This window comes from Nuphar pumila, chromosome 13, assembly GCF_984573655.1.
Source record: "Nuphar pumila chromosome 13, dmNupPumi1.hap1.1, whole genome shotgun sequence".
NCBI lineage: Eukaryota > Viridiplantae > Streptophyta > Magnoliopsida > Nymphaeales > Nymphaeaceae > Nuphar > Nuphar pumila.
The window spans coordinates 58,145,896-58,166,303 of NC_143261.1; the positions used below are offsets into that span (position 1 = coordinate 58,145,896).

Below are 20,408 nucleotides of genomic sequence, written 5' to 3' on the forward strand. Positions count from 1 at the left end.
ACTTGTTGTGCCTTATTTTAATTGATTTTTTGCTTCTATGGGTTGTGGAACAAAAAGGGCACCATTACCTTCAATTATTTGTCAATTGCTTTTCTGTGGATTCAAGCACATGCTATTGTTTACACCCTAGCTCATAACTTCAAAAAAAAAAATGATGATTGTGAGCTCCGAGTTGAGCCATGTTCCGAGAAATGCTATCTTGATGGTGCTCATGGCACCCTGACAAAAAAAAAAAATTAAGTCCATACAATGTGTGTGAACCCCAAGGCGGGTTCGGGATTTTGAGAATCATCTTTGGTGCGATGACTCGCACAGGAAAATAATTGAGAAATCAAATATGAGATTTCTGAGGCTCTGGGTATACCTGAAAGAAGGTATATGTTACCAGACTCCTCATAGTGCGATAGCTCGCACTTGGTTATAAAGAAAATGTAAAATGAAATATAAAACCTTTGAGACTCTGGGTATACCTGAAAGACGGTATATGTTACCGGATTCTCCAGGCTCTGGGTACACCTGAAAGATGGTGTATGTTACCGGACCCATGATCTACCTTGGAGAGGGTAGGTGGTATGAGCTTCATGGATGTTCGTGTTTTCGTGAGAGTTAGGCATCTCACCGTATGGTCTCAGTTCACTACAATGTCTATGCTTGTGCTTACCCACAGGGTGAGAGTAAGATAAACATTAAATAATTTAAGTTGACTGAAAACTTATTCCTGAAGAATTATGTACTGTTGATATGACTTTCGTAAAACTTGTAGAATCTACAGCTTGTGCTAATGTGGATAAATGTATCTTTAGTTCAATCCTCTTTTGCACTGTATCATGAATTGAAAGCATAATCATTTTCTTAGAATGATATCAATTTTCATGCTAGTTATATCTGCAGTTGTTGCACATATTTGTACACAGGACACTAAGCACCACATATAGATATAATGCTTCTTACGCAGACAGGGGAGTCTGACCCTTCTGCATTAAAATTTTTCAGGTAACGCATAATTGGAGCATCGTGGAGTCGTATTTGGAAGTAGTCAAGAGATCTCAGTTTTTCAGTGTTTCCTATTTGAACTCTGATTAGTAGATTTACATTTCTGTTAAGAGATGTAATTAATGACATTAATGCTTTAATTAATGAATGGTATGCTTTTTTTGGTACTTCTCTGTTTTACCTTGTAATGCACCCGACTTGTGTTTTTCGCACTTCCGCTATTTCAAAAAAAAAAAAAATTTTACTCCAAAATTTTTACTATAAAAAGTTGGGGCGTTACATATTGACTCTACAAAATTACAAGTACTGAATAGTCTACTGGAGCGGTAGCAGAAAGTTGTGGTGATGTTGAGAATCAGTCATTTTCCTTTCTCGAGAACTGACTATTGAGTACTTGTTACTACTGTTTTTTTGTAAAGACATTATGATTTATTTTGGAATGAAAATACTCTGATTTCTAAAACTGAATCATTTTAGAAATGTTATCTGCGTTAAGGATTTAGTCTTATTATTGTTATCAATCGAATTTATAACTCGCCCGAGGTTTTCAATCAGAGTAAAAAAAATTGTGCAAGTTTTAAATCTTGGGGCATTGCAGAGAACTTAGTAAAACCTAAACATTAGCATAAAAACATAAAACAATTATACTTCTTAATAAATGCTCATATAGTTAATACAACATACCAAGGTTTGAGCTTCCCATGTATGTTTAATGCATCATTTTTTGCAACAATTATTTATCTCAAGCCATAAGTGTCTTGGTCATCTCCTATCGTTTCTGAGTTTGGCTCAATAGATATGGTATAGTCATGATTAGAGTTGTTGCTACTATATATGTCATTATCATTTTCTACCATCTACGCCATCGTTAATTGATTGTTCGATCGTATAAATTAATAAAAATTTATTATCTCATCCTTTGATTCCACGCATGCAACAATCTTGCATTTTCAACTTTTAAAATTAACCATGAAAATATCGCATCCATCGTCACACTTACATCTAAAATATAAATTTCAATGTGTACCGACCTTTGTCTTTAGCTATAGAAGGTTGAATGTCATTCACATTGTTGCGATGATAATCACTAGCACTGAGCTGCAACGCTGAATATTTTGTCTAATCATATACATTAATTGTTCATAAAAGTTTTGCATTGTTTGCACATCGAATATCTATATTCTTAATCGGTTCAGGCAATTGCATGCCCTCCACGTGTATAACATTACTATCATTAATTGTTTGGAAGACTTGCATGTTTAGGACATCAACATCATTCACTGTTTGAAACAATTTGATGTTTGAAAATGAATCTATGAGATGAATGCACATTCTCCACAGGTTTTTTATCATTGCATTTATCAACATCTTCTTCTACATCTCTTCTAAGTGTTTCTTAAGTATACTGGAGGCTAACTAACTCTTCACTATATTCGATTTTAAGAGACAACATAGCCATGAGTTCTTTAAAGCTAATATTTTTTAGACTACTAAAGCTCTCTAGCTACGATCATCAATGAGACGCTAGTGTAGTTTAACAAATATTGAGGTCATCATTAACTATATCGGCAAAAAACTAATACGTATTACACCAACAGAGTCAACTTTAGCCTCATTACACCAATACAAAAACACTTAAAATTAAATAAAGAATAAGCAAAAACACATAAATCCTCTACAACACACACACACACACACACATATATATATATATATATATATATATATATATATATATATATATATATCAAAAAACCCCTAAATGGTAAATCACGCAAAAACTATTTAATAAAACACAAGAAAAGTACACACAAGAAAAGCTAAAAAGGAGAAAGGAGAAAGGAGGTTTGTATGGTTTGCCATGACTTTGGTATAAAATATGTGATTTTTGGTATTTATGATTTTACGATTAATAGAGAAGAATGCATAAATAACATAATTTTGCACACTTAAGAATCACAAAAAAATATATGTGAATATACATTTAAATGAGTTTTTGCCTTAGTCGGCGGGCGAAACAATATAGCATGCAAACTTCGTTTGCCTATTTGCGATTTTGAAGAGCGGGCGGATTTCAACAATTTTAGGGCATTTAGAAAAACACATCATTTTTGTGGTACAATACAATCATTTTTTGAAACTATTTTCGATATTTGGATAGTAAAAACATAATTTTTACTTAAATAACATAAAAATAATAAAATAAGGTCAGTTTGTGTCAGTGTCTATGTCAATCTGCTTGAGTATACCCACTCATGTCACCAGGGACTAGGGGTTCAACGAGTCAGGTACCTGTCCCATCAGGGTATACCCAAACCCGCCCATATAATAAATTGTTACGTTAGAGTTGTGATGGTTCACAAAAATGAAATCCCAAGCCCAGTCTCGCATAATTTCTGAAATATATTTGTACTAAAAAAGTATATATAATACTCAAGTCAGGTTGGATACCTAGCAAAAATTATAACCCAAACCCAGTCCGCATATTCTTTGGGTTGGGTTCAGATTGATCCAAATATTATTTGGGTTTGGGTCGAGTTGTGTACCTGGTACAAACCTGACCCATCGACAAACCTACTAGAGACACGCACCCAACATGGCGTGCCTCTATGACCTAGTTGAAAAAATATTAGATCAGCTCCAATGAGCACACGTAGACGCAATTTATTATCAACATTAGCCAATCAACACAACCCATGGCCACCTTGTTCAATCATACTATATTAAACAAGGGAAAAATATTGGCTATCTTAGATTATACCATACTCTCTAATAGAAATCACCTATTCTTTAGCTTTTTCTTGATATTTTTATGAATCAAGCCATATGGATATGATCTATATGTTTTGTTTAGTACAGAACAGGTTTTATCAATGGTGTGAATAATCAGATTGTCTTGGAGTTTAAGAATTCAATGGTTTACAATGCGTTAAAATTTCACTATTAAGAAAACTACCCTATCCAAAGTGCATTTTCTAATAAATCGGCCGTGCCTAATGCATTCATGTGGTCATAAGAATAAAACTAAGAATACAAAAATCGAAGTACAACCATCATAAGAATAAAACTAAGAAAACAAAAATCAAAGTACAACCATCATAAGAATAAAAAAGAGAAAAATATATCAATATAGCTGGCAACCGATATAATGTATTAATACAATTCCAAGACTTCTGGATTTGGAATAGGGTTGAGTTTAGACCATTATTCTTTTTCGTTGAAGCTTTGTTTGGATCCAATCTATTTCCCCTTGTTTACATGAACAACTCTTATTACCAACCTTCTTTTGAAGTATTGCCACACAAAAATTGATTCTAGACCCAACACAGATATACCAATCTAGATGTTTAAAATTTTACTTTCAGATTCTAACCTACTATGAACTTGGACCCACCCAGTGTGCTAGTCTGGGTCGTGGGTATCGACTCTCATGTCCAGATCCATAACCCATCGAGGCTTCTTGGTTGAGGGTTAGGGATGTCAATGGTTTTGACTTGGGTCAGATATCCAACTGAAACCCAACCCACTCAGCTGGGTTAGATGAAAAAAGTCACATCCAATTGACAATCAGATTTGGATTCAGTATAGCATACAACACATTAATTATTAGGATTTAGGAAACAGTGAAGATGAATAAGGCAACTTAAATGATGTCCTCTTTCCTTATCAAATCGAACTTCTAAAACGCAAAACAAGGAAATTCACCTAACTTGGGCAGTTCTTAATAAGCTCATCTGACCCAGATGAGTTGACCAGTTTATGTGGAGCCCCAACCAAGGTTACCAAACTAGGAAGTGAAAGTGGGAAACGATATGGAAAGCGGAAGTGGGAAGTGAAGCATTTTAAAATTTATAGGAAGTGATAAGTGAAGAATCGATTTGAAAGTGAAATGAGAATTGAAAAGAAAGTGATATGAGAATCGAATGGGAAGCAAATAAAAACTAAAATAAAAATTATTATTCTTAAATCTCATGATTTTTTTGGTGTAAGAATTATATTTTTTTCCGAACCTAAAAATGATGGTGACCAATTTAGAGAGGGCACATGGGAAGTGAGTGGAAAGTGTGAGAAAAGGCACATAGAAAACATGAAAGAGAAGCTTAAAAGGACATATAGGAAGCATGGACAAAGCGTGTGGGGATCATAGGAAAATCAAGATTCCTATCAAGTTTCGAAAGCGAAGAGTATCGTGCTTCCGAAGTGAGTTTCTGAAAATGCACTTCTCATCTATCTAAGAAGCTTCCGGTAACTCTGGCCCCAACCAAGTTTTGAAAATTTCTAATTTTATCTCAGATCGAAAATCATTTGAGTCCCTGTTCGGACTGAGTAGCCATGTCATTGGTGTGACTTGGTGACTTTGTCAACCATGATCATGTGTGTGCATGCATGCGTGTATGTTTGTGTGTGACATAATTTGTTCTCTGAACTTGCTGCTACCACGGTGAAATGTATTGCAGCGGGTTCATGTCGTCATACAAGAGAATGTGGAGTTCATATTTTTATAGTCTATTAGTACATATCTCCCGAGTTTTTGTTACAGACCCTTTGTTTGTTTCCTACTGGAAAGTGAAATGTTTTTCGGCAGGATCATGTCATCATATAAGGGCATGTGTATTGTGCATCTATACAGTCTGTAGCAGCTCTTTCCAGTATTTTTGTTACATGGTGATGCAGACTACGTACACCTGATCTGAGAGCTGTTCTATTGCAAATCAGGAATATAGGGTACAAATGAGTTTCATGGCTTACTGCAAAGATGTGTATTGTGCATCTATACAGTCTGTAGCAGCTCTTTCCAGTATTTTTGTTACATGGTGATGCAGACTACGTACACCTGATCTGAGAGCTGTTCTAGTGCAAATCAGGAATATAGGGTCCAAATGAGTTTCATGGCTTATTCCTTTCCTTTTATTCAGTTTAATGTATGTTAATTTCATAATTTACTCTGTGTTGTTTTTTGGGATAAATGGTAGTAAGCAACTTGGTATGGTTCTTTCTATTTTGGTATGCTACTAGCTTTGTCCTTGAAGGTGCGAGGAACCTTACTGATTTTGTGCTTGGTTAATTTAAGGCTAAGCAGCTACACGTTCATGCCATATATTGTCACCTATATAGATTAAAAGTGGAATTGCACTTTATATTGGCATAATCTTTTGTTTCATCTTTGCTGTGGTTGCAAACAATACATAATGTCTCTTTTAAGTTTTGAAGCTATAATAGATGAAGTAGAACAAATCTTTCTGTTCCTTTCCCAAAGGAACAATGTCCTTTCTTTATGATCAACCTTTCATCTGTGATCTTCCTCCGCAGTTCGATACAAGCCAGGTAGAAACAAAACTTAATGATAAATTCCATTGGAAGTACCCAAGGACTATATTCTTCTCAAATTTTATCATTGCTCAACTTGAAAACTAGATGGTTGGGAGACTTGATTCTTTCGATCTTGGTTATATTTTATTTTTTTATATTCATTTTCTATATTTTCCCTGGTCTATGTGATTAATTTAATCGTTTTTTTATAAATTTTCATTTTTGGAAGGAAAATTTTCTTTGTTGCTTAAAAAGAAAAAACTTGCACTTTCAAGAGATTCAGAAACATTGCAAGTTTGCATTTCTTGTGATTGATTAAAGGTTGTGACTTCAGGTCAGGTGATATTGTATATAACCAATCGTCAGTTATATTCAATCCCACTGCACAACTCATTTGGCAACTGTGAGGTTGGTGTCCCCATGCATCTCCATCATCAAGTGAGATGTGCAGTTGGAATTGAATCTAACTGACAAATGGGTTATATACATTATGACCTGATTGCTCTCCTTGGAAGCAAGTCACAACTATAGGATGTGCTTGTTGTGTTTTATTTAGTATTTCAACATGATTTAATTGGCATCATATGGATGTGTGGTAGATTATGGTACAGCTGCACAGATTGCACTGACATTATCTCAAACATAAACCTTGTCAATCAATGCTTGTAACTCACATTTGCTGAGTCCTGTCTACATTTTAATGAGTATACAAATTTTCAGAATGTTTCTATGAACTTGCTTCTTTGCATCTGTTACATCATCGAACTTGCTGCATGCACAGGCTGGTTTATGCTGGCAAACAATTGGCTGATGACAAAACAGCTCGTGAATACAGCATTGAGGGTGGTTCTGTTCTTCATCTTGTGCTTGCTCTTCGTGGTGGTGGTGGTGGTCATGAGTAAAGATCATCACTGTTCTATTCATACATGACAGTTAAATGTAGCAAACCCATATACTAACTTTGCATGATTTTGGTGATTTGCGTTCTACATAGACGAACATATGACTTCTGTATAATCTTTATGAAGGCCTAAAACTTTTTATAGGTAAATGGATCCGAGGGTGCTACCCGATGAAGGTTTCATACTGCTGTTACACAAAACATGCATTCATTATTGGTTTCTATTGTTCTCAAATTGATAATGCTTGTCAAGTACCTCTTGTTATAAGGCTAGTTATTGTTAAAACCTGGCTCGTCTACTGTCAGACCAGTGCTACCCGATGAAGGTTTCATACTTCTGTTACACAAAACAGGCATTCATTATTGGTTTCTATTGTTGTTCTCAAATTGATGATGCTTGTTGAGTATCTCTTGTTATAAGGCTAGTTATTGTTAAAACCTGGCTCGTCTATGTCAGACCAATGCTACCTGATGAAGGCTTCATACTGCTGTTGCACAAATAGGCATTCATTATTGGTTTCTATTGTTCTCAAATTGATGATGCTTGTAAAGTGGCTAGTTATTGTTAAAACCTGTCTCATCTACGGTCAGACCAATGCTACCAGGGGAGTTAAAATGGGCGATTGAATTGTCGTCCGTGTTTATGCTAATCCTGGCATTGGCTTTTGATCAGTAGCCTGATTGATATGGCCATTTATTCTTTCCATTCATCCATTCCTTTCATCCGTATTGAGATATCTCCAAGATTTCTATTAATAGATTCACAAAAAATATAAATATGATATGGCGCGTTAGGTTGCACTATCATAACCGAATGGTCTAGGATTTGTCTCATGGTGGTTAAATTTTAAATATGCCAAGAATTCTTGGTATTTTCTTGAAATATTATTTTTAAATTTATCATTGAGACTTTCTCTTCTGGAGAATATCCCTATGCCAAGAGTCCTACATGGTATTTGATTAGCAGTTATTGTGAGTTGTAGGCGGGGACTCTGGCAGCTTCAAATGGATGTGAAAGTGTCGTAGGATCGATGCAACGAGCACTAGAGGGGGTGAATAGTGTTTTTAATCTTCGTCTTTGAAATTTGATGAAATTTGAATACTATAAAGCAATCACACACAAAGAGCATAAGAATTTTATCATGGTTCGGTCTTTCAGACCTACATTCAATATTCAAGCAAAACCGCTTGAGATTTTCACTATCACACTTGTGTCATCACAAGATCAAACAGATCAAAATTGGTTTCACTTTCAGCAACAATTCTGCTGAAAGCAAACTTCTCTTTTAAACCAAAGAGACTTTGTCCTTTTACAAAAAAATTGAAATAACCAACTTACAATTAACCTACGAGCGTTTCTTATGAATGCAAATGAAGTGGAATAAGCTTTTAAGATTGCTGAAATACTCAATTCACAATTTCACTAACTTACAGAAAGAATTAGAGTGAAAATACTCGGTGAGTGAGAAAATAATACTTGAATGAATATGAGTGAAAAACAAAGAATTTGATATTTCAAATCAATGTAATTTGATTCAATTCAATCATTTTGAGTGTAGATCACACTCTTATTTATAGCTGAAGAACGAAAGGGTGTCAAAACAGTCAGTTTTGAACTGTCAAATTGTTTGAAAAACTGAAAATATGCACCTTTTAAAAGTTTCAGAAAATGACTATATTAGTCGACTGAAATCAAATATTAGCAGACTGACAGTTAAAGTCAGTCGACTATTGTGTCTAGCCGAACAGATTTAAATTCTGATTTTTGAAACTTAGTCGACTAAAAAAAAGTTAGTTGACTGATGAAAATCATCAGTAGACTGAAAAAAACTTTCAGTTGATTCCTGCTAAATTTTTCAGAAATCGAACATTCTGGCTGGTCGACTAAGAGTTGATTAGTCGACTAATCAGAAAGTTGACATTTTGCTTTGAAAAATTGGCGCAAAAAATTGGTCGACTGATGAGTCTATTAGTCGACTGATAAACCTGAAAATGTGGGTAAAGAGCTTTTTAAAATGATTTTCGTCAAGGGTTCTTTTAGAAAAATTTTTCTTAAGTATTTTTAGGTGAAATGCAAGTAAGATATGCAATCAAAGTAAGGCTCTTACAAGAATCTAAGACTTTTAAAGAGATTTACATTTGCACGCTTGTCTTCACAGATTCTTCAACGAATTCTTCAATTCTTTTCATCTTTCTTCATTGCCTTAGCTGAAATTTAGTTGTTTCAGTTATTCATCATCAAAATCTTGTACTTGAATTATCGTGTACAACTTTCTTGTCTTAACAATCTTTCCCTTTTTATGATGACAAACTAGTCACAGATAGAGCATTGATAAACATATAAAAAACTTACTCTCCTTATCAATATGCTGTCAAAACATAAGAAGTTAGCATAATATCAACATTGTTAACACATTGTTTTTCTTCTCCTCCCTTTGTCATGATCAAAAGGAATTGGTAGAGTCAGAGTATAAAAAAAATGCAGATACAAGTTCAAAATATTACAACTCAAAAAAAAATGTTATCAAAGCAATATCAGTAAACAAAGTTCAAGAGAAGTGTTGTTTGATCATCTCCTTGATTTCAGCTACATCAGACTGAATAAATGAAGGTTGTTGAGTAACATTCTCACGAAATGTATGTTGTTGAAGTTTTGAAGCTTTAATGTGTTTCAGAATTTCATTATCTTTTTCAGTAGAGAATTTCTTCCTTTTGCCTTGAGATGGAGGCGATGTAGGAGATGATGATGGTTCAGGAGATATAGGAGATCCAGAGGATGAAGGTACTAGATATGAAAGTTTCATTCATTTAAAAACAGTTTCATCGAAGATTTTCTTTTGAGAAACAAACTTTTTATTATTCAGAGGCACTTTGAAATATTTGAAAATTTGGTTAAGGATACACCCATACGTAAGAAAAGATTTTTGTTTCCATAACGTAGTAAAAAAGACGTGTGCCCAATTTGCATATATATTTCCAAATAAGACATATAGAGCAGTTGAAAAATAATCAAAAGATCCTGTCTTTGGGAGGACATTATGAGCAAGAATTCTTCCTGCAATTCGAGCACGAGGTTGAAGGTTTGTATTTTTGAAAGGAGGACAATGAGGAGTGCCTGAAAGTAGAATTTGTTCAAAAATATTTTCATTATTAAGGTCAATGGAATTGAAAAGAGTTTTCGAAGATGGAACACCAAGAATCTGTCCAAGGAGTTTGGAATCAAACTTGATTTCAACATCTCTAACGAGAGAGGAAAGAAAATTGGTATCGTGATCTATTTGCAAATTTGTGTAAAACAATTGGATTAATAAAGGATAATAATCACGATCGGAAGAAGCATTAAAAAGATGTGAAATCCCTGTAAACAATGTTTCAAGATCATATCTTAAATAAACGTGAAAAAGAATACTTCTGCCAGGTAAGATGGGAAAGGCAGAAATAGAGCCAAATGTGTCATAAAGAAGAGAATTTCTAAGGAGGTTAAGAGAGAATCCATGCTGAGCCTTGGCTGTGGGTGTGGATGAGGAAGGGGAAGTATGTCCAGAGGCGGTTTTCTGATAAGGCATCGTCGTCAAGAAAGCGGAGAACATGGCTCAAGCAGTAGTGACCCTTAGGAGTGGGAAGCAGTACCAAGCGAGGGAGGCTTTAGAAGAAAGAGAGAAGATACGTGAGAAACAGCATGTCCCTAATGTTTTACCTCAGGAAAGCGAGAGGGTTCTTCCATCTGAGCCTTCAAAATCCTACATTCCCAAAGCCCCCTTTCCTGAGGTGTTAGAGAGACCAAGAACATTAGGTAAGTCAGGAGTGAACATGCAAGAGATGCTTGAGATATTCAAGCACGTTCAGATAAACCTCCCTTTACTTGATGTCATCCAGCAATTCCCTGCATATGCAAAGTTTCTCAAAGAGCTTTGTACGCAGAAAAGAAAGTTGAGGTCCCATGCGCAGAAGAAGATCTACTTGACTGGGCAGGTGAGCACAGTATTGCAACACCAAACCCCACCTAAGCTCAAGGACCCAGGGATTCCGATCATCTCGCGTGTCATAGGAAACATTACTGTTGAGCAAGCATTGCTCGACCTTGGGGCAAGTGTCAATATCTTACCGGGTTTCTTTTATGACAAATTTAGATTAAAAGAGATAAAGCCAACACCTTTGACTTTGCAACTCGCAGATAGATCGATCAAGATCCCGAGAGGGATACTTGATGATGTTTTAGTCAAGGTAGAGGATTGTTATTTCCCTGTAGACTTCGTGATTTTAGATATGGAGGGAGATGATAGCATACGACAGACCCCTATTATTCTTGGTCGCCCCTTCCTTGCCACTGCCAATGCGTGCATTAATTGCTGCACTCGTGCGATGGATGTTTCATTTGGCAACATGAAGATAAGGTTGAACATTTTTCATGCTGCATTAGGGTATGTCAGAGAGGAGGCTGCTTTCGAGGTTGATTTTATCCAGGACCTCGTAGAAGCAGAACATGCTTGGTTATTGAGTGATCCACCTCAGGAGGAGGATAATGAATCACTCGAAGAGGATCACCTAGGATTACTTGAGAATCAGACAGGTGATTTGAGTTGGATTTGGCACTTTGAGTCATTTCTCAATTTGGACGGGAACACAGTGCGTAGTGTCACAGATGACACTCTTTTTCTCAGAGAGCCCGATTGAGCACGACTTCATGTCCATTGATCTCATGGACGATGAAGGGTTTCCAGAGATCCGTCTGGCTGGGGACGTAAAACTTAGCGTTTTATGGGAGGCAACCCATATTTTTTATGTACCATTAGTAGCTTTAATATTTTTTGTTTTTAGGTAGTTTTTCTTCATGAGCGTCAAGCCTAGATCATGTATGCATTGCATTCTTTTGCATATCTCTATGAGTTGTAAACTGTGAGACAGGTGGAACCTATGCAGAGCCATTCGCATGTCGTATCAGGTAAGGTTTCACAGTGTGGATCAGGTGACTTCTACTCCTTTTTCTCTCATTTATTTTGTTTTCATATGCATTCCCTTAGTTTCATACAAGCATGGGGGAGTGTCACTGAGGACATTGTCATTCAAGCATGGGGGAGGGTGTAGTTTGCACACCCAATTGTTCATGTCTTTGCACTTGCATTTTTATGTCAACTCATAAACATTAGGCTTTTAGGGAATGAATTTGAACTTATATGACTGCTTTGCAACATCTAACGTTTTTAGAGAATTTTTAAGCCCCACGAAAAACTTTTTCTAACACAATTCTAGAAAACCATGGTTGTTTATGTGGATTTCAAAGAAATGATTATGGATGCATGTTAGAGTTTATTTTGAATCACAAGTATGAATATGTACAGTTTTATTTTTGAAAACTAAGCAAATGAACAACATCGCAAAAGAGCTCAAAAAGTGAATCGAGCATACGTTTAGTTGTTTGATATCTTCGTACTCCCTAGTAGCTGGGCTTAGACACAAGTTGAAGTGTTTGAGTTCCATGTTGAAAAGGATAACAAAGGAAGTCAATTCTTTGTCTACGTTGATATCTGTGGCCTATTTTGTTCGAGCAAGTAGAGCCTGAGGGGTGTTTACACCTGGTGCCCTAAAGCCATCTGGTTTGGGAGCCATTGACCCGAAATCCCGTTACATGAACTTTATAAAGAGCCTAATAGATATTGACATTGCACATGACAGAGAACTAGACTATACATAAACTATAAAAAAATTGAAGGTCTAGTGACTCGAGCAATTAAGTCTGAGGGATACTTTGTATCTGGTGCCCTAAGATCGTCTGGCCTGGGAGTCACTGACTCAAAGCTCGTTACATGGGTCACAAAAACTGAAAATTTGATATAGTGCTCAATAAAAGAAAGAAAGAAAAAATGTGTGCAAAATTGAAAATCAAGAAATAGAAAAGAGCGAAAAAGAGAAAAGTTCACTACTTAGAAACAAATATTGAGAAAACCTGTGCAGAACACATATGAGTGAGGATAAGTAAATAATAACATGTATATATTTGATTTTCTGCGAATGAATCATAAATGATTATGCTATTTAGAAAAGTGAAAGAAAATGTTTTATTCTGTGGTGGCAGGTAGAATACTCTAATCATGTTTCGATAATGCAATGACATGAAATATTTGTGAAAACAAACTCGTTAACTGCCTAATGCTTTGTGTTCTAAAATTTTTATGCATACATGATAAAGATGTTTGTGGGTAGCATCACTGCAAACCCTCACAAGACCTTACTCGTCCACTGGGGTAACCCAGGGGTTGAAAGGGCTTGTTGCATATGCTAAATGCAACCGTGATTCCTACGAAAGTGAGTTAGGTTTTTATTGTGTCTAGTTTAGTATTTTTGTTTTTGTTTCAGTTTGCTCGAGGACTAGCAAATGATAAGCATGGGGGTATTTGATCATGCATATATGTCACATTTTATTAATCAGTATTTATGCATGATCTATGTTAAAATTGCCTTAAAAACCCATTTTTACCATTAGTTTTGAGAAACCGCATTGCATTGAATTTTATCAGAAAATTGTATTCTTCAAAGCTTTCCTTGCATATATATATTTTTTATAGTTAGAACTTCTTAATTGTAGTTTAGTTAGCTTAAGTTTGTATTAGCTAATTTGTAATCTTTAATTAGTTTAAGAAGTTTGTTTGTTTTTTTTTAAACGATAAAGCATGTTTTGCTAAAATGGGTATTTTGGAAATTATTGAAAACTATTGGACTTGTTTTAAAAAAATTGTTTTACCCTAATATAATATTATAAATAGTATTATACAGCAAGAAAAAGACGTTCTTTTCTGGTGGATTGCACGCCTCTCTCTCTCTCTTGCTTCCTCTCTCTTTTTCCTTTTCTTGCTCTTCTTGATGTATTCCTCAGCACCGGTTCTTCCATCCTCTTCATTGGGAAGGTGCAGCAACAGCCAGGATGAACCAGTCTTTCCTCAACCCATCTAGCCGACTGTGGGAAGCATTTGGACGTGTGAAAGAAGCGATTTCGAGCCCTCAAAAAACCAAAGTTCAAGCAAACATACATTACCTCAAGAAGGGACAGAAAGCCTCAAGCACTGAAGACTTGCTTTTCTTTCTAGATTAGGCTTTTATTTCATTTAGTTCAATTCATTTGGGTCTGTAATAAGGCACTTTAATTATTTGTTTAAGCCCTCTGCGTAGGGCCGTACTCTCGTAGTTAGTTAATTATTTAATCAATTCTTTTCATTTTGGCAATAAAGAGTAGTTTAGATTGTGTGTTCGAATACGAAGTATTTCTCGTTCCCTGAGTTCGACCCGGACTCCACCACTCATGCGAGCCGGTTTTTATATTTTTGGTGTCTGGCTTTCACTGAATTTTAATTAAAAATATTATTTTAAAAGGGGTTTTCCAAAACTCACACCAGAAGACACTCTGCCCTACTCAAGAGAAGACTGGAGAGCCTAGTGACTGACCTATTGACCAATCGATCTTCCCTACCATACTCAAGGAAAGCGAGCAGGGCCCATGGCCTATGCCTTCTCCTTCGTATATTATTAAAGCCCATTTTCTTTAGGCTTTGAAAAAACCAAACGATTTTAGCAAGCAAGGGGCTAGAATGCACGAAATGCTTTACATATTTAAGCATGTTCACATAAACCTCTCCCTACTGGATGACATCCAACAAGTGCCCGCCTATGCAAAGTTTCTTAAGAAACTTTGCACAAAGAAAATAAAGTCAAGATCGTTGCCTATGAAGATCTTCCTGACTGAGCAGGTGAGCTTTGTGTTTCGACACCAAGCCTCACCTAAACTGAAGGATCCTAGGGCACCAATCATCTCTTGTGTCATAGAGAACATTACCATCGATCATGCATTGCTCGATCTTGGGGCTAGTATAAATATATTGTCGGGTTCTCTTTATGACATTTTTGGGATTGAGGATTTAAAGTCCACGATGATCATCTTATAATTGGTAGATAGGTCTACCAAGCTCCCCCGAGAAATCTTGGAAAAAGTGTTAATTAAGGTCGAGGACTTTTATTTTCCTATTGATTTTCTCGTTTTGGACATGGAGGGCACTGATGCCGCTCACCAGACCCCCATCATTCTTGGCAGACCATTCTTGGCCACTGCCAACGCTCGTATTGATTGTCGTACTGGGGAGATGGATGTTTATTTTGGCAACAAGCGACTATGGATAAATATTTTTTATATTGCCACGAGAGCGAGAGAAAATAACGAATGCTTCTATGTGATGGATGTTAAATGGAAGCAATCCGATATGTTGTTGGATGCTTGCTTGGATAGAAATTCAATTTATGGCTCACCATCATTTGAGAATAGTCTTCACATGGAGACTAAGCTCGTTCTTAGCAGACTAGAGAGCCATTGTAGGGTCTACAGGGGTAGAGTTGGAGAAAATATTGTGGGTAGGGTCATAGATGAAACCATTTTCCTTAGACCTCTCGATTGAGCATAACTTCATGTCCATTGATCTCATGGTTGATGAAGGGTCACTAGAGATCCGTTTGGCTGAAGACATAAAATTTAGCGCTTTATGGGAGGCAACCCATATTAGTATTGTGATATTAGTAGTTTTGCTATTTTCTGTCATTTTTTTTTGTTCATGAGCATGAATGTTAGATCATGTATGCATTGTATTTGATGTATTTTTATGAGTTGTAAACATTGAGACAGGTAGAATCTCTACAGAGCCAGTGCAGGGCAGCATCAGGTAAGATTTCATAGTGCAGATCAAGCGACTTCCACTACTTTCCTCATATTTCTTTTGTTTTTCATGTGCATTCATATAGTTTCATGCAAGCATGGGAGAGAGTCACTGAGGACAGTGTCATTCAAGCATAAGAGAGGGTATAGTTTGCACACCCAAATCTTTTTTTGTCTTTGTACTCGCACATTGTTCAAAACTCATAAAAATTGGGCTTTTAAGGAATGAGTTTGACCTTATATAAATGTTTTACATAATCTAATGTTTTTAGAGAATTTTTAAGCCCCACAATTTTTTTTTATGACACTGATATAGAAAAATATGGTTATTTATGTGGATTTCAAAGAAATGATAGTAGATGCATGTTAGAGTTTTATTTTGAATCACAAGTATAAATATGAACGATTTATTTTTTAAAACTAAGCAAATGAACAACATTGAAAATAAGAGCTCAAAAGGTGAAAAAGAGCATATGTTTAGTTGTTGATGTCTTTGTATTCCTTAATAACTGGGCTTAGACACAAGTTGAAGTGTTTGAGTTTCATGTTGAAAAGGATACTGAAAGAAATCACTTCTTTGTCAAAGTTGATATCTATGACCTATTTGGTTCGAGCAAGTAGAGCCTGAGGGGTGTTTACATCTGGTACCCTAAAGTCATCTGGTTTGGGAGCCACCGGCCCGAAAGCCCGTTACATGGACTTTATAGAAAGCCTAAGAGATAGTGACATTGCACATGACAAGAAGCAAGTTATACGTAAAACTATTAAAATGAAAGGTCTAGTGACTCAAGCAATTAAGTCTGAGGGATACTTTGTATTTGGTGCCTTAAGGTCGTCTAGCCTGGGAGTCACTGACCCAAAGCTCGTTACACGGGTCACGAAAACTGGAAATTTGATATAGTGTTCAACAAAAAGAAAGAAAAAGTGTGAAAAAATTAAAAATCTGAAAAAAGAAAAAAAAGAAAGAAAATCAAGAGCATAAAGATAAAGTTCACTGCTTAGGAATAAGTATTGAGAAACTTGTACAGAAAACATATAAGTAAGGAGAAATAAACAATGACATGTATATTTGATTTTCTGAGAATAAAGCAAAAATTATTATGATATTTAGAAAAGTAAAAGAAAAGACTTTTATTTTGTGGTGGCCTATAAAAGACTTTAATTATGTTTTGATAATGTAATGGCATGTAATATTTGTAAAACCAACTCCTCAATTGCCTAATATTTTTTGAAGTTGAATTTTTATGCATACATGACAGAGATGTTTGTGGGTAGCATCACTGCAAACCCTCACGAGACCTTACTCGTCCATTGGGGTAACCTAGGGGTTTAAAGGGCTTGTTGCATATGCTAAATGCAATCGTGATTCCTACGAAAGTGAGTCAGGTTTTTGTTTTTGTTTTGTTTAGTTTGTCTTTTGTCTTTTGTTTTTTGTTCAGGGTCAGTTTGCTCGAGGACTAGCAAACGATAAGCATAAAAAATTTAATCATGCATATATTTTGTATTTTATTTATACTATTTTATGCATGATCCCATGAAAAAATTGAATTAAAAACTCATTTTTATCAGTGTCTTTGAGAAATTACTTTAAATTAAAAATATAAGTAAAATCGCATATTTCAATCTCTTCCCTGCATTTTTTAGAGTTTTAGTTAGTTTAGAATTTTCTAATGTGTAGTCTAACTAGATTAGGAGTGTATTAATTAATTTTATTTTGTTTAGAAGTGCTTTTTTAAAAACATGTTTTCTAGAGGAGGACTCTTTTGGAAATTCTTGAAAAAATATCCGACCTCTTTTAAAAAATCATGTTTTGACCTAATTTTAGACTATAAAGTAGATTTTTTCAGCCATAGAACACGTTTTTGTCTTCTCTTTGGGAAAATGCAGACCTCTCTCTCCCTTCCCCCCTTCTCTTCTTCCCCCGTTTCACTCTTGGTCGGTTCCTCCCTCGGTTCTTCTTTTTCCTCTTGTTTCGTCTTGCTTCTAATTTCTACTATTGTCAACTTCTTCTTGTCCCTATCATTGGAGGTACGTGCAACCCGAAAGGTAAGACCATTTTTTTTCTCAACCCCTCTATCGAAAATGGATCAGAAGGTACGTTTCTTCTTCCCTATCTCTCTGTAGTTTCATAATTTTAGTTTCTGCATGTAGTTCATCATATCATTGCATGAGTTCATCATATCATTGCATATTCATTGCATCTAGATTAGATTAGTTTTTTTTTTATCATCCAAAAATAAAAAAAATAAAAAATAATAAAAAATAATAAAATAACTTAATTTAGTTTAGACAATTTTCTTGATTTTTGAATAGAATAATAATATTTTATTCAAATCGATAGACTTAGCATAGAGTAGTTTTATGTTTTAATGAGTTTTAATTTAGTTTATGTCAGATCTAGGTTAGATTTAGTTTAGATTAAGTTTTCTTTTATTTCTAGTATTAACTAGATTTAATTCATCTATATTTCTGAAGTAGCCGATTTAGGAATAGTTAATTATTTTGTTTATTTAGTAAATCCAATTCACGTTAACTCAGTTTTTTTCTAGATCAGTTAGATTAATCTTGATCTTAATTTAACATCATTAGGAATTAGGTTATGTTAAATAGATTAACATAAATTCATCTTAGCCGGATTTCCTTTTTTTTTCATTATCAATTAGCGTTCTTTTTGATAAATTCGATTTTTAGTCGATTAAATAGTTATAGTTAATTTTAATTAATTCTTTTTACAATTCATGATTCAAGATTTAGTTATGTTTCTATATTAATTAGATCAGCATTAATCTATTTTATTTTTATTAGATTATTACAAATTAGTTTATATTAAAATTGTTTTAGCCGATATTCCTTTCTTTATTCAAATACTTGTTTTCTTTAGAATAATTTAGATTATGATTAGTTATAGATTAATTTCCATTTTTAATTCAGTTACTTAGAGTTTAGTTTTAAATTTAGTCACGTCAGTAGTTAGTTTCAATTTTAATTTTGCATATAGATCTAGTTTTGTAAAATTCAATAGTCGGTTCTTTATTATGTTGATTTCATCAGTTAATTAGTTACATTAAATGCATTCGATTAGTTTTTCATAATTTAATTCGTTAATTCAGCCTGTAGTGTAGTTTATTTGATTCAAGTTATTAAGTTAGTTTAGACGTTGATTCAATCTTGCATAGATTAGGTAATTTAAAGATTAGCCGATTTATGTTTTTCTTCTTTTTATTTATGAATAATTAAATAGGTTAGTAGGTTAGCTTTTATTTTATTTCCAATTTTTTTTATTAGCTTACCTTCATAATCCGTATAGCATATAGTCTTTATTAGATTCATCTAGTTTGTTTTTAGTTTTTGTCTTTTATTAGTTTGTTACATAAATTAGTTCTTGATTGTTAGTTAGTTTGTTTTGCTATTTTGTCATTTAGTGCTTTAGTTTGTTACATGTTAGTTCACATTTGTTACATGTAGTTAGTTTGTTATTAGTAGTTAGATTCTTGTTTTTGTAATTTTTTTTTAATTAACATTGTTTTTCTGTCTAGTTTCTCTTTATTCAGTCTTGTTTTGTGATTTTTGTTTTGCAGAGAAGTGGTTGGATGTGCGGTAGCCCCTTAAAAGTACCTCGGAAGAGCCTTCTGAGGTCTCCTTAAAAGGCCCTCCGAGCCCTCAAAAGAGCTCTCAAGAGAGTCATTCATCAATCAATAAAGTTTGAGAACAACAAGAAAAAGAGGAAAGCAGTGAAGATCAAAAGAGACTAGAAGCTCAAGCCTTGAAGACCCTTATTCTTTTATTTTTAGCTTAGGATTTATTTTATTTAATTCATTGAGTTTGTAATAAGGCCACTTAATTATTATTTTTATTTGTTTAAGCCCTCTGCAAAGGGTCGTACTCTTAGTTAATTAATTCTTTTATTTTTTAAGGCAATAAAGAGTAGATTAGTTTTCTGTGAAATACAAAGTGTTTCTCTCGTTCCCTGAGATCGACCCGGACTCCACCACTAGTACAAGCCGGTTTTTAGTATTTGGTGTCTGGCTTTCACACTGTTTTTATTGAAAATATAGTTTTAAAAATCTATTTCATAAAACTTATACTAATAACCCCTACTAGGCTTTCACGAGTCTGACCCGTTTTATGGGTTTTGAGGTAAAATATGGTGTATACCTGTGGAGTGAATGCAGGTTGCTCAGGTGGCATCGAGAGCCAGTCTTTTCCTTTTTCAGCAATAGTTTTAAAAAAATAATTATTGTTGTTTTAGAATAAAAGTACTTTGATGTAAATTTTAATAGTTAATGCTATTCGCAATTTAATTCAATTAAGATAATTGATCATATTCTAACCCGCTCAGAACGTTTAACCTAAAAGAAAGGTTGTTTTTGCTGTTTTTAAAAAGAAAAAAAAATCTCTAAAATTTTTTGGTTAAAATTTTGGGGTATTACAATACCTGCAGGCAAGTGCTGACCACCTACAAGCCCCTTTGTTCCTGCCACTCAGATATCTACCAATCAATCTGATAAAAGG

At 34.6% G+C, this 20,408-nt stretch overlaps 1 protein-coding gene across 8 annotated transcripts in view; it reads left to right on the forward strand.

Annotated features, from left to right (window-relative positions):
• LOC149818473 (protein REBELOTE-like) overlaps positions 1-19,797 on the forward strand; it is a 62,580-nt gene extending 42,783 nt beyond the window's left edge. For 6 of the 8 annotated variants that reach the window (XM_089986491.1, XM_089986494.1, XM_089986493.1 and 3 more), the window contains exon 5: positions 7,085-7,523. In XM_089986491.1, coding sequence (XP_089842617.1) covers positions 7,085-7,205 — 121 coding nt within the window. In that variant the 3' untranslated portion in view covers positions 7,206-7,523. Of the gene's footprint in view, positions 1-993; positions 1,161-7,084; positions 7,524-19,474 lie in introns of those variants that run through there. The other 2 variants (XM_089986490.1, XM_089986489.1) reach the window with 2 other exon arrangements.
• Positions 19,798-20,408: the final 611 nt, after the last annotated feature.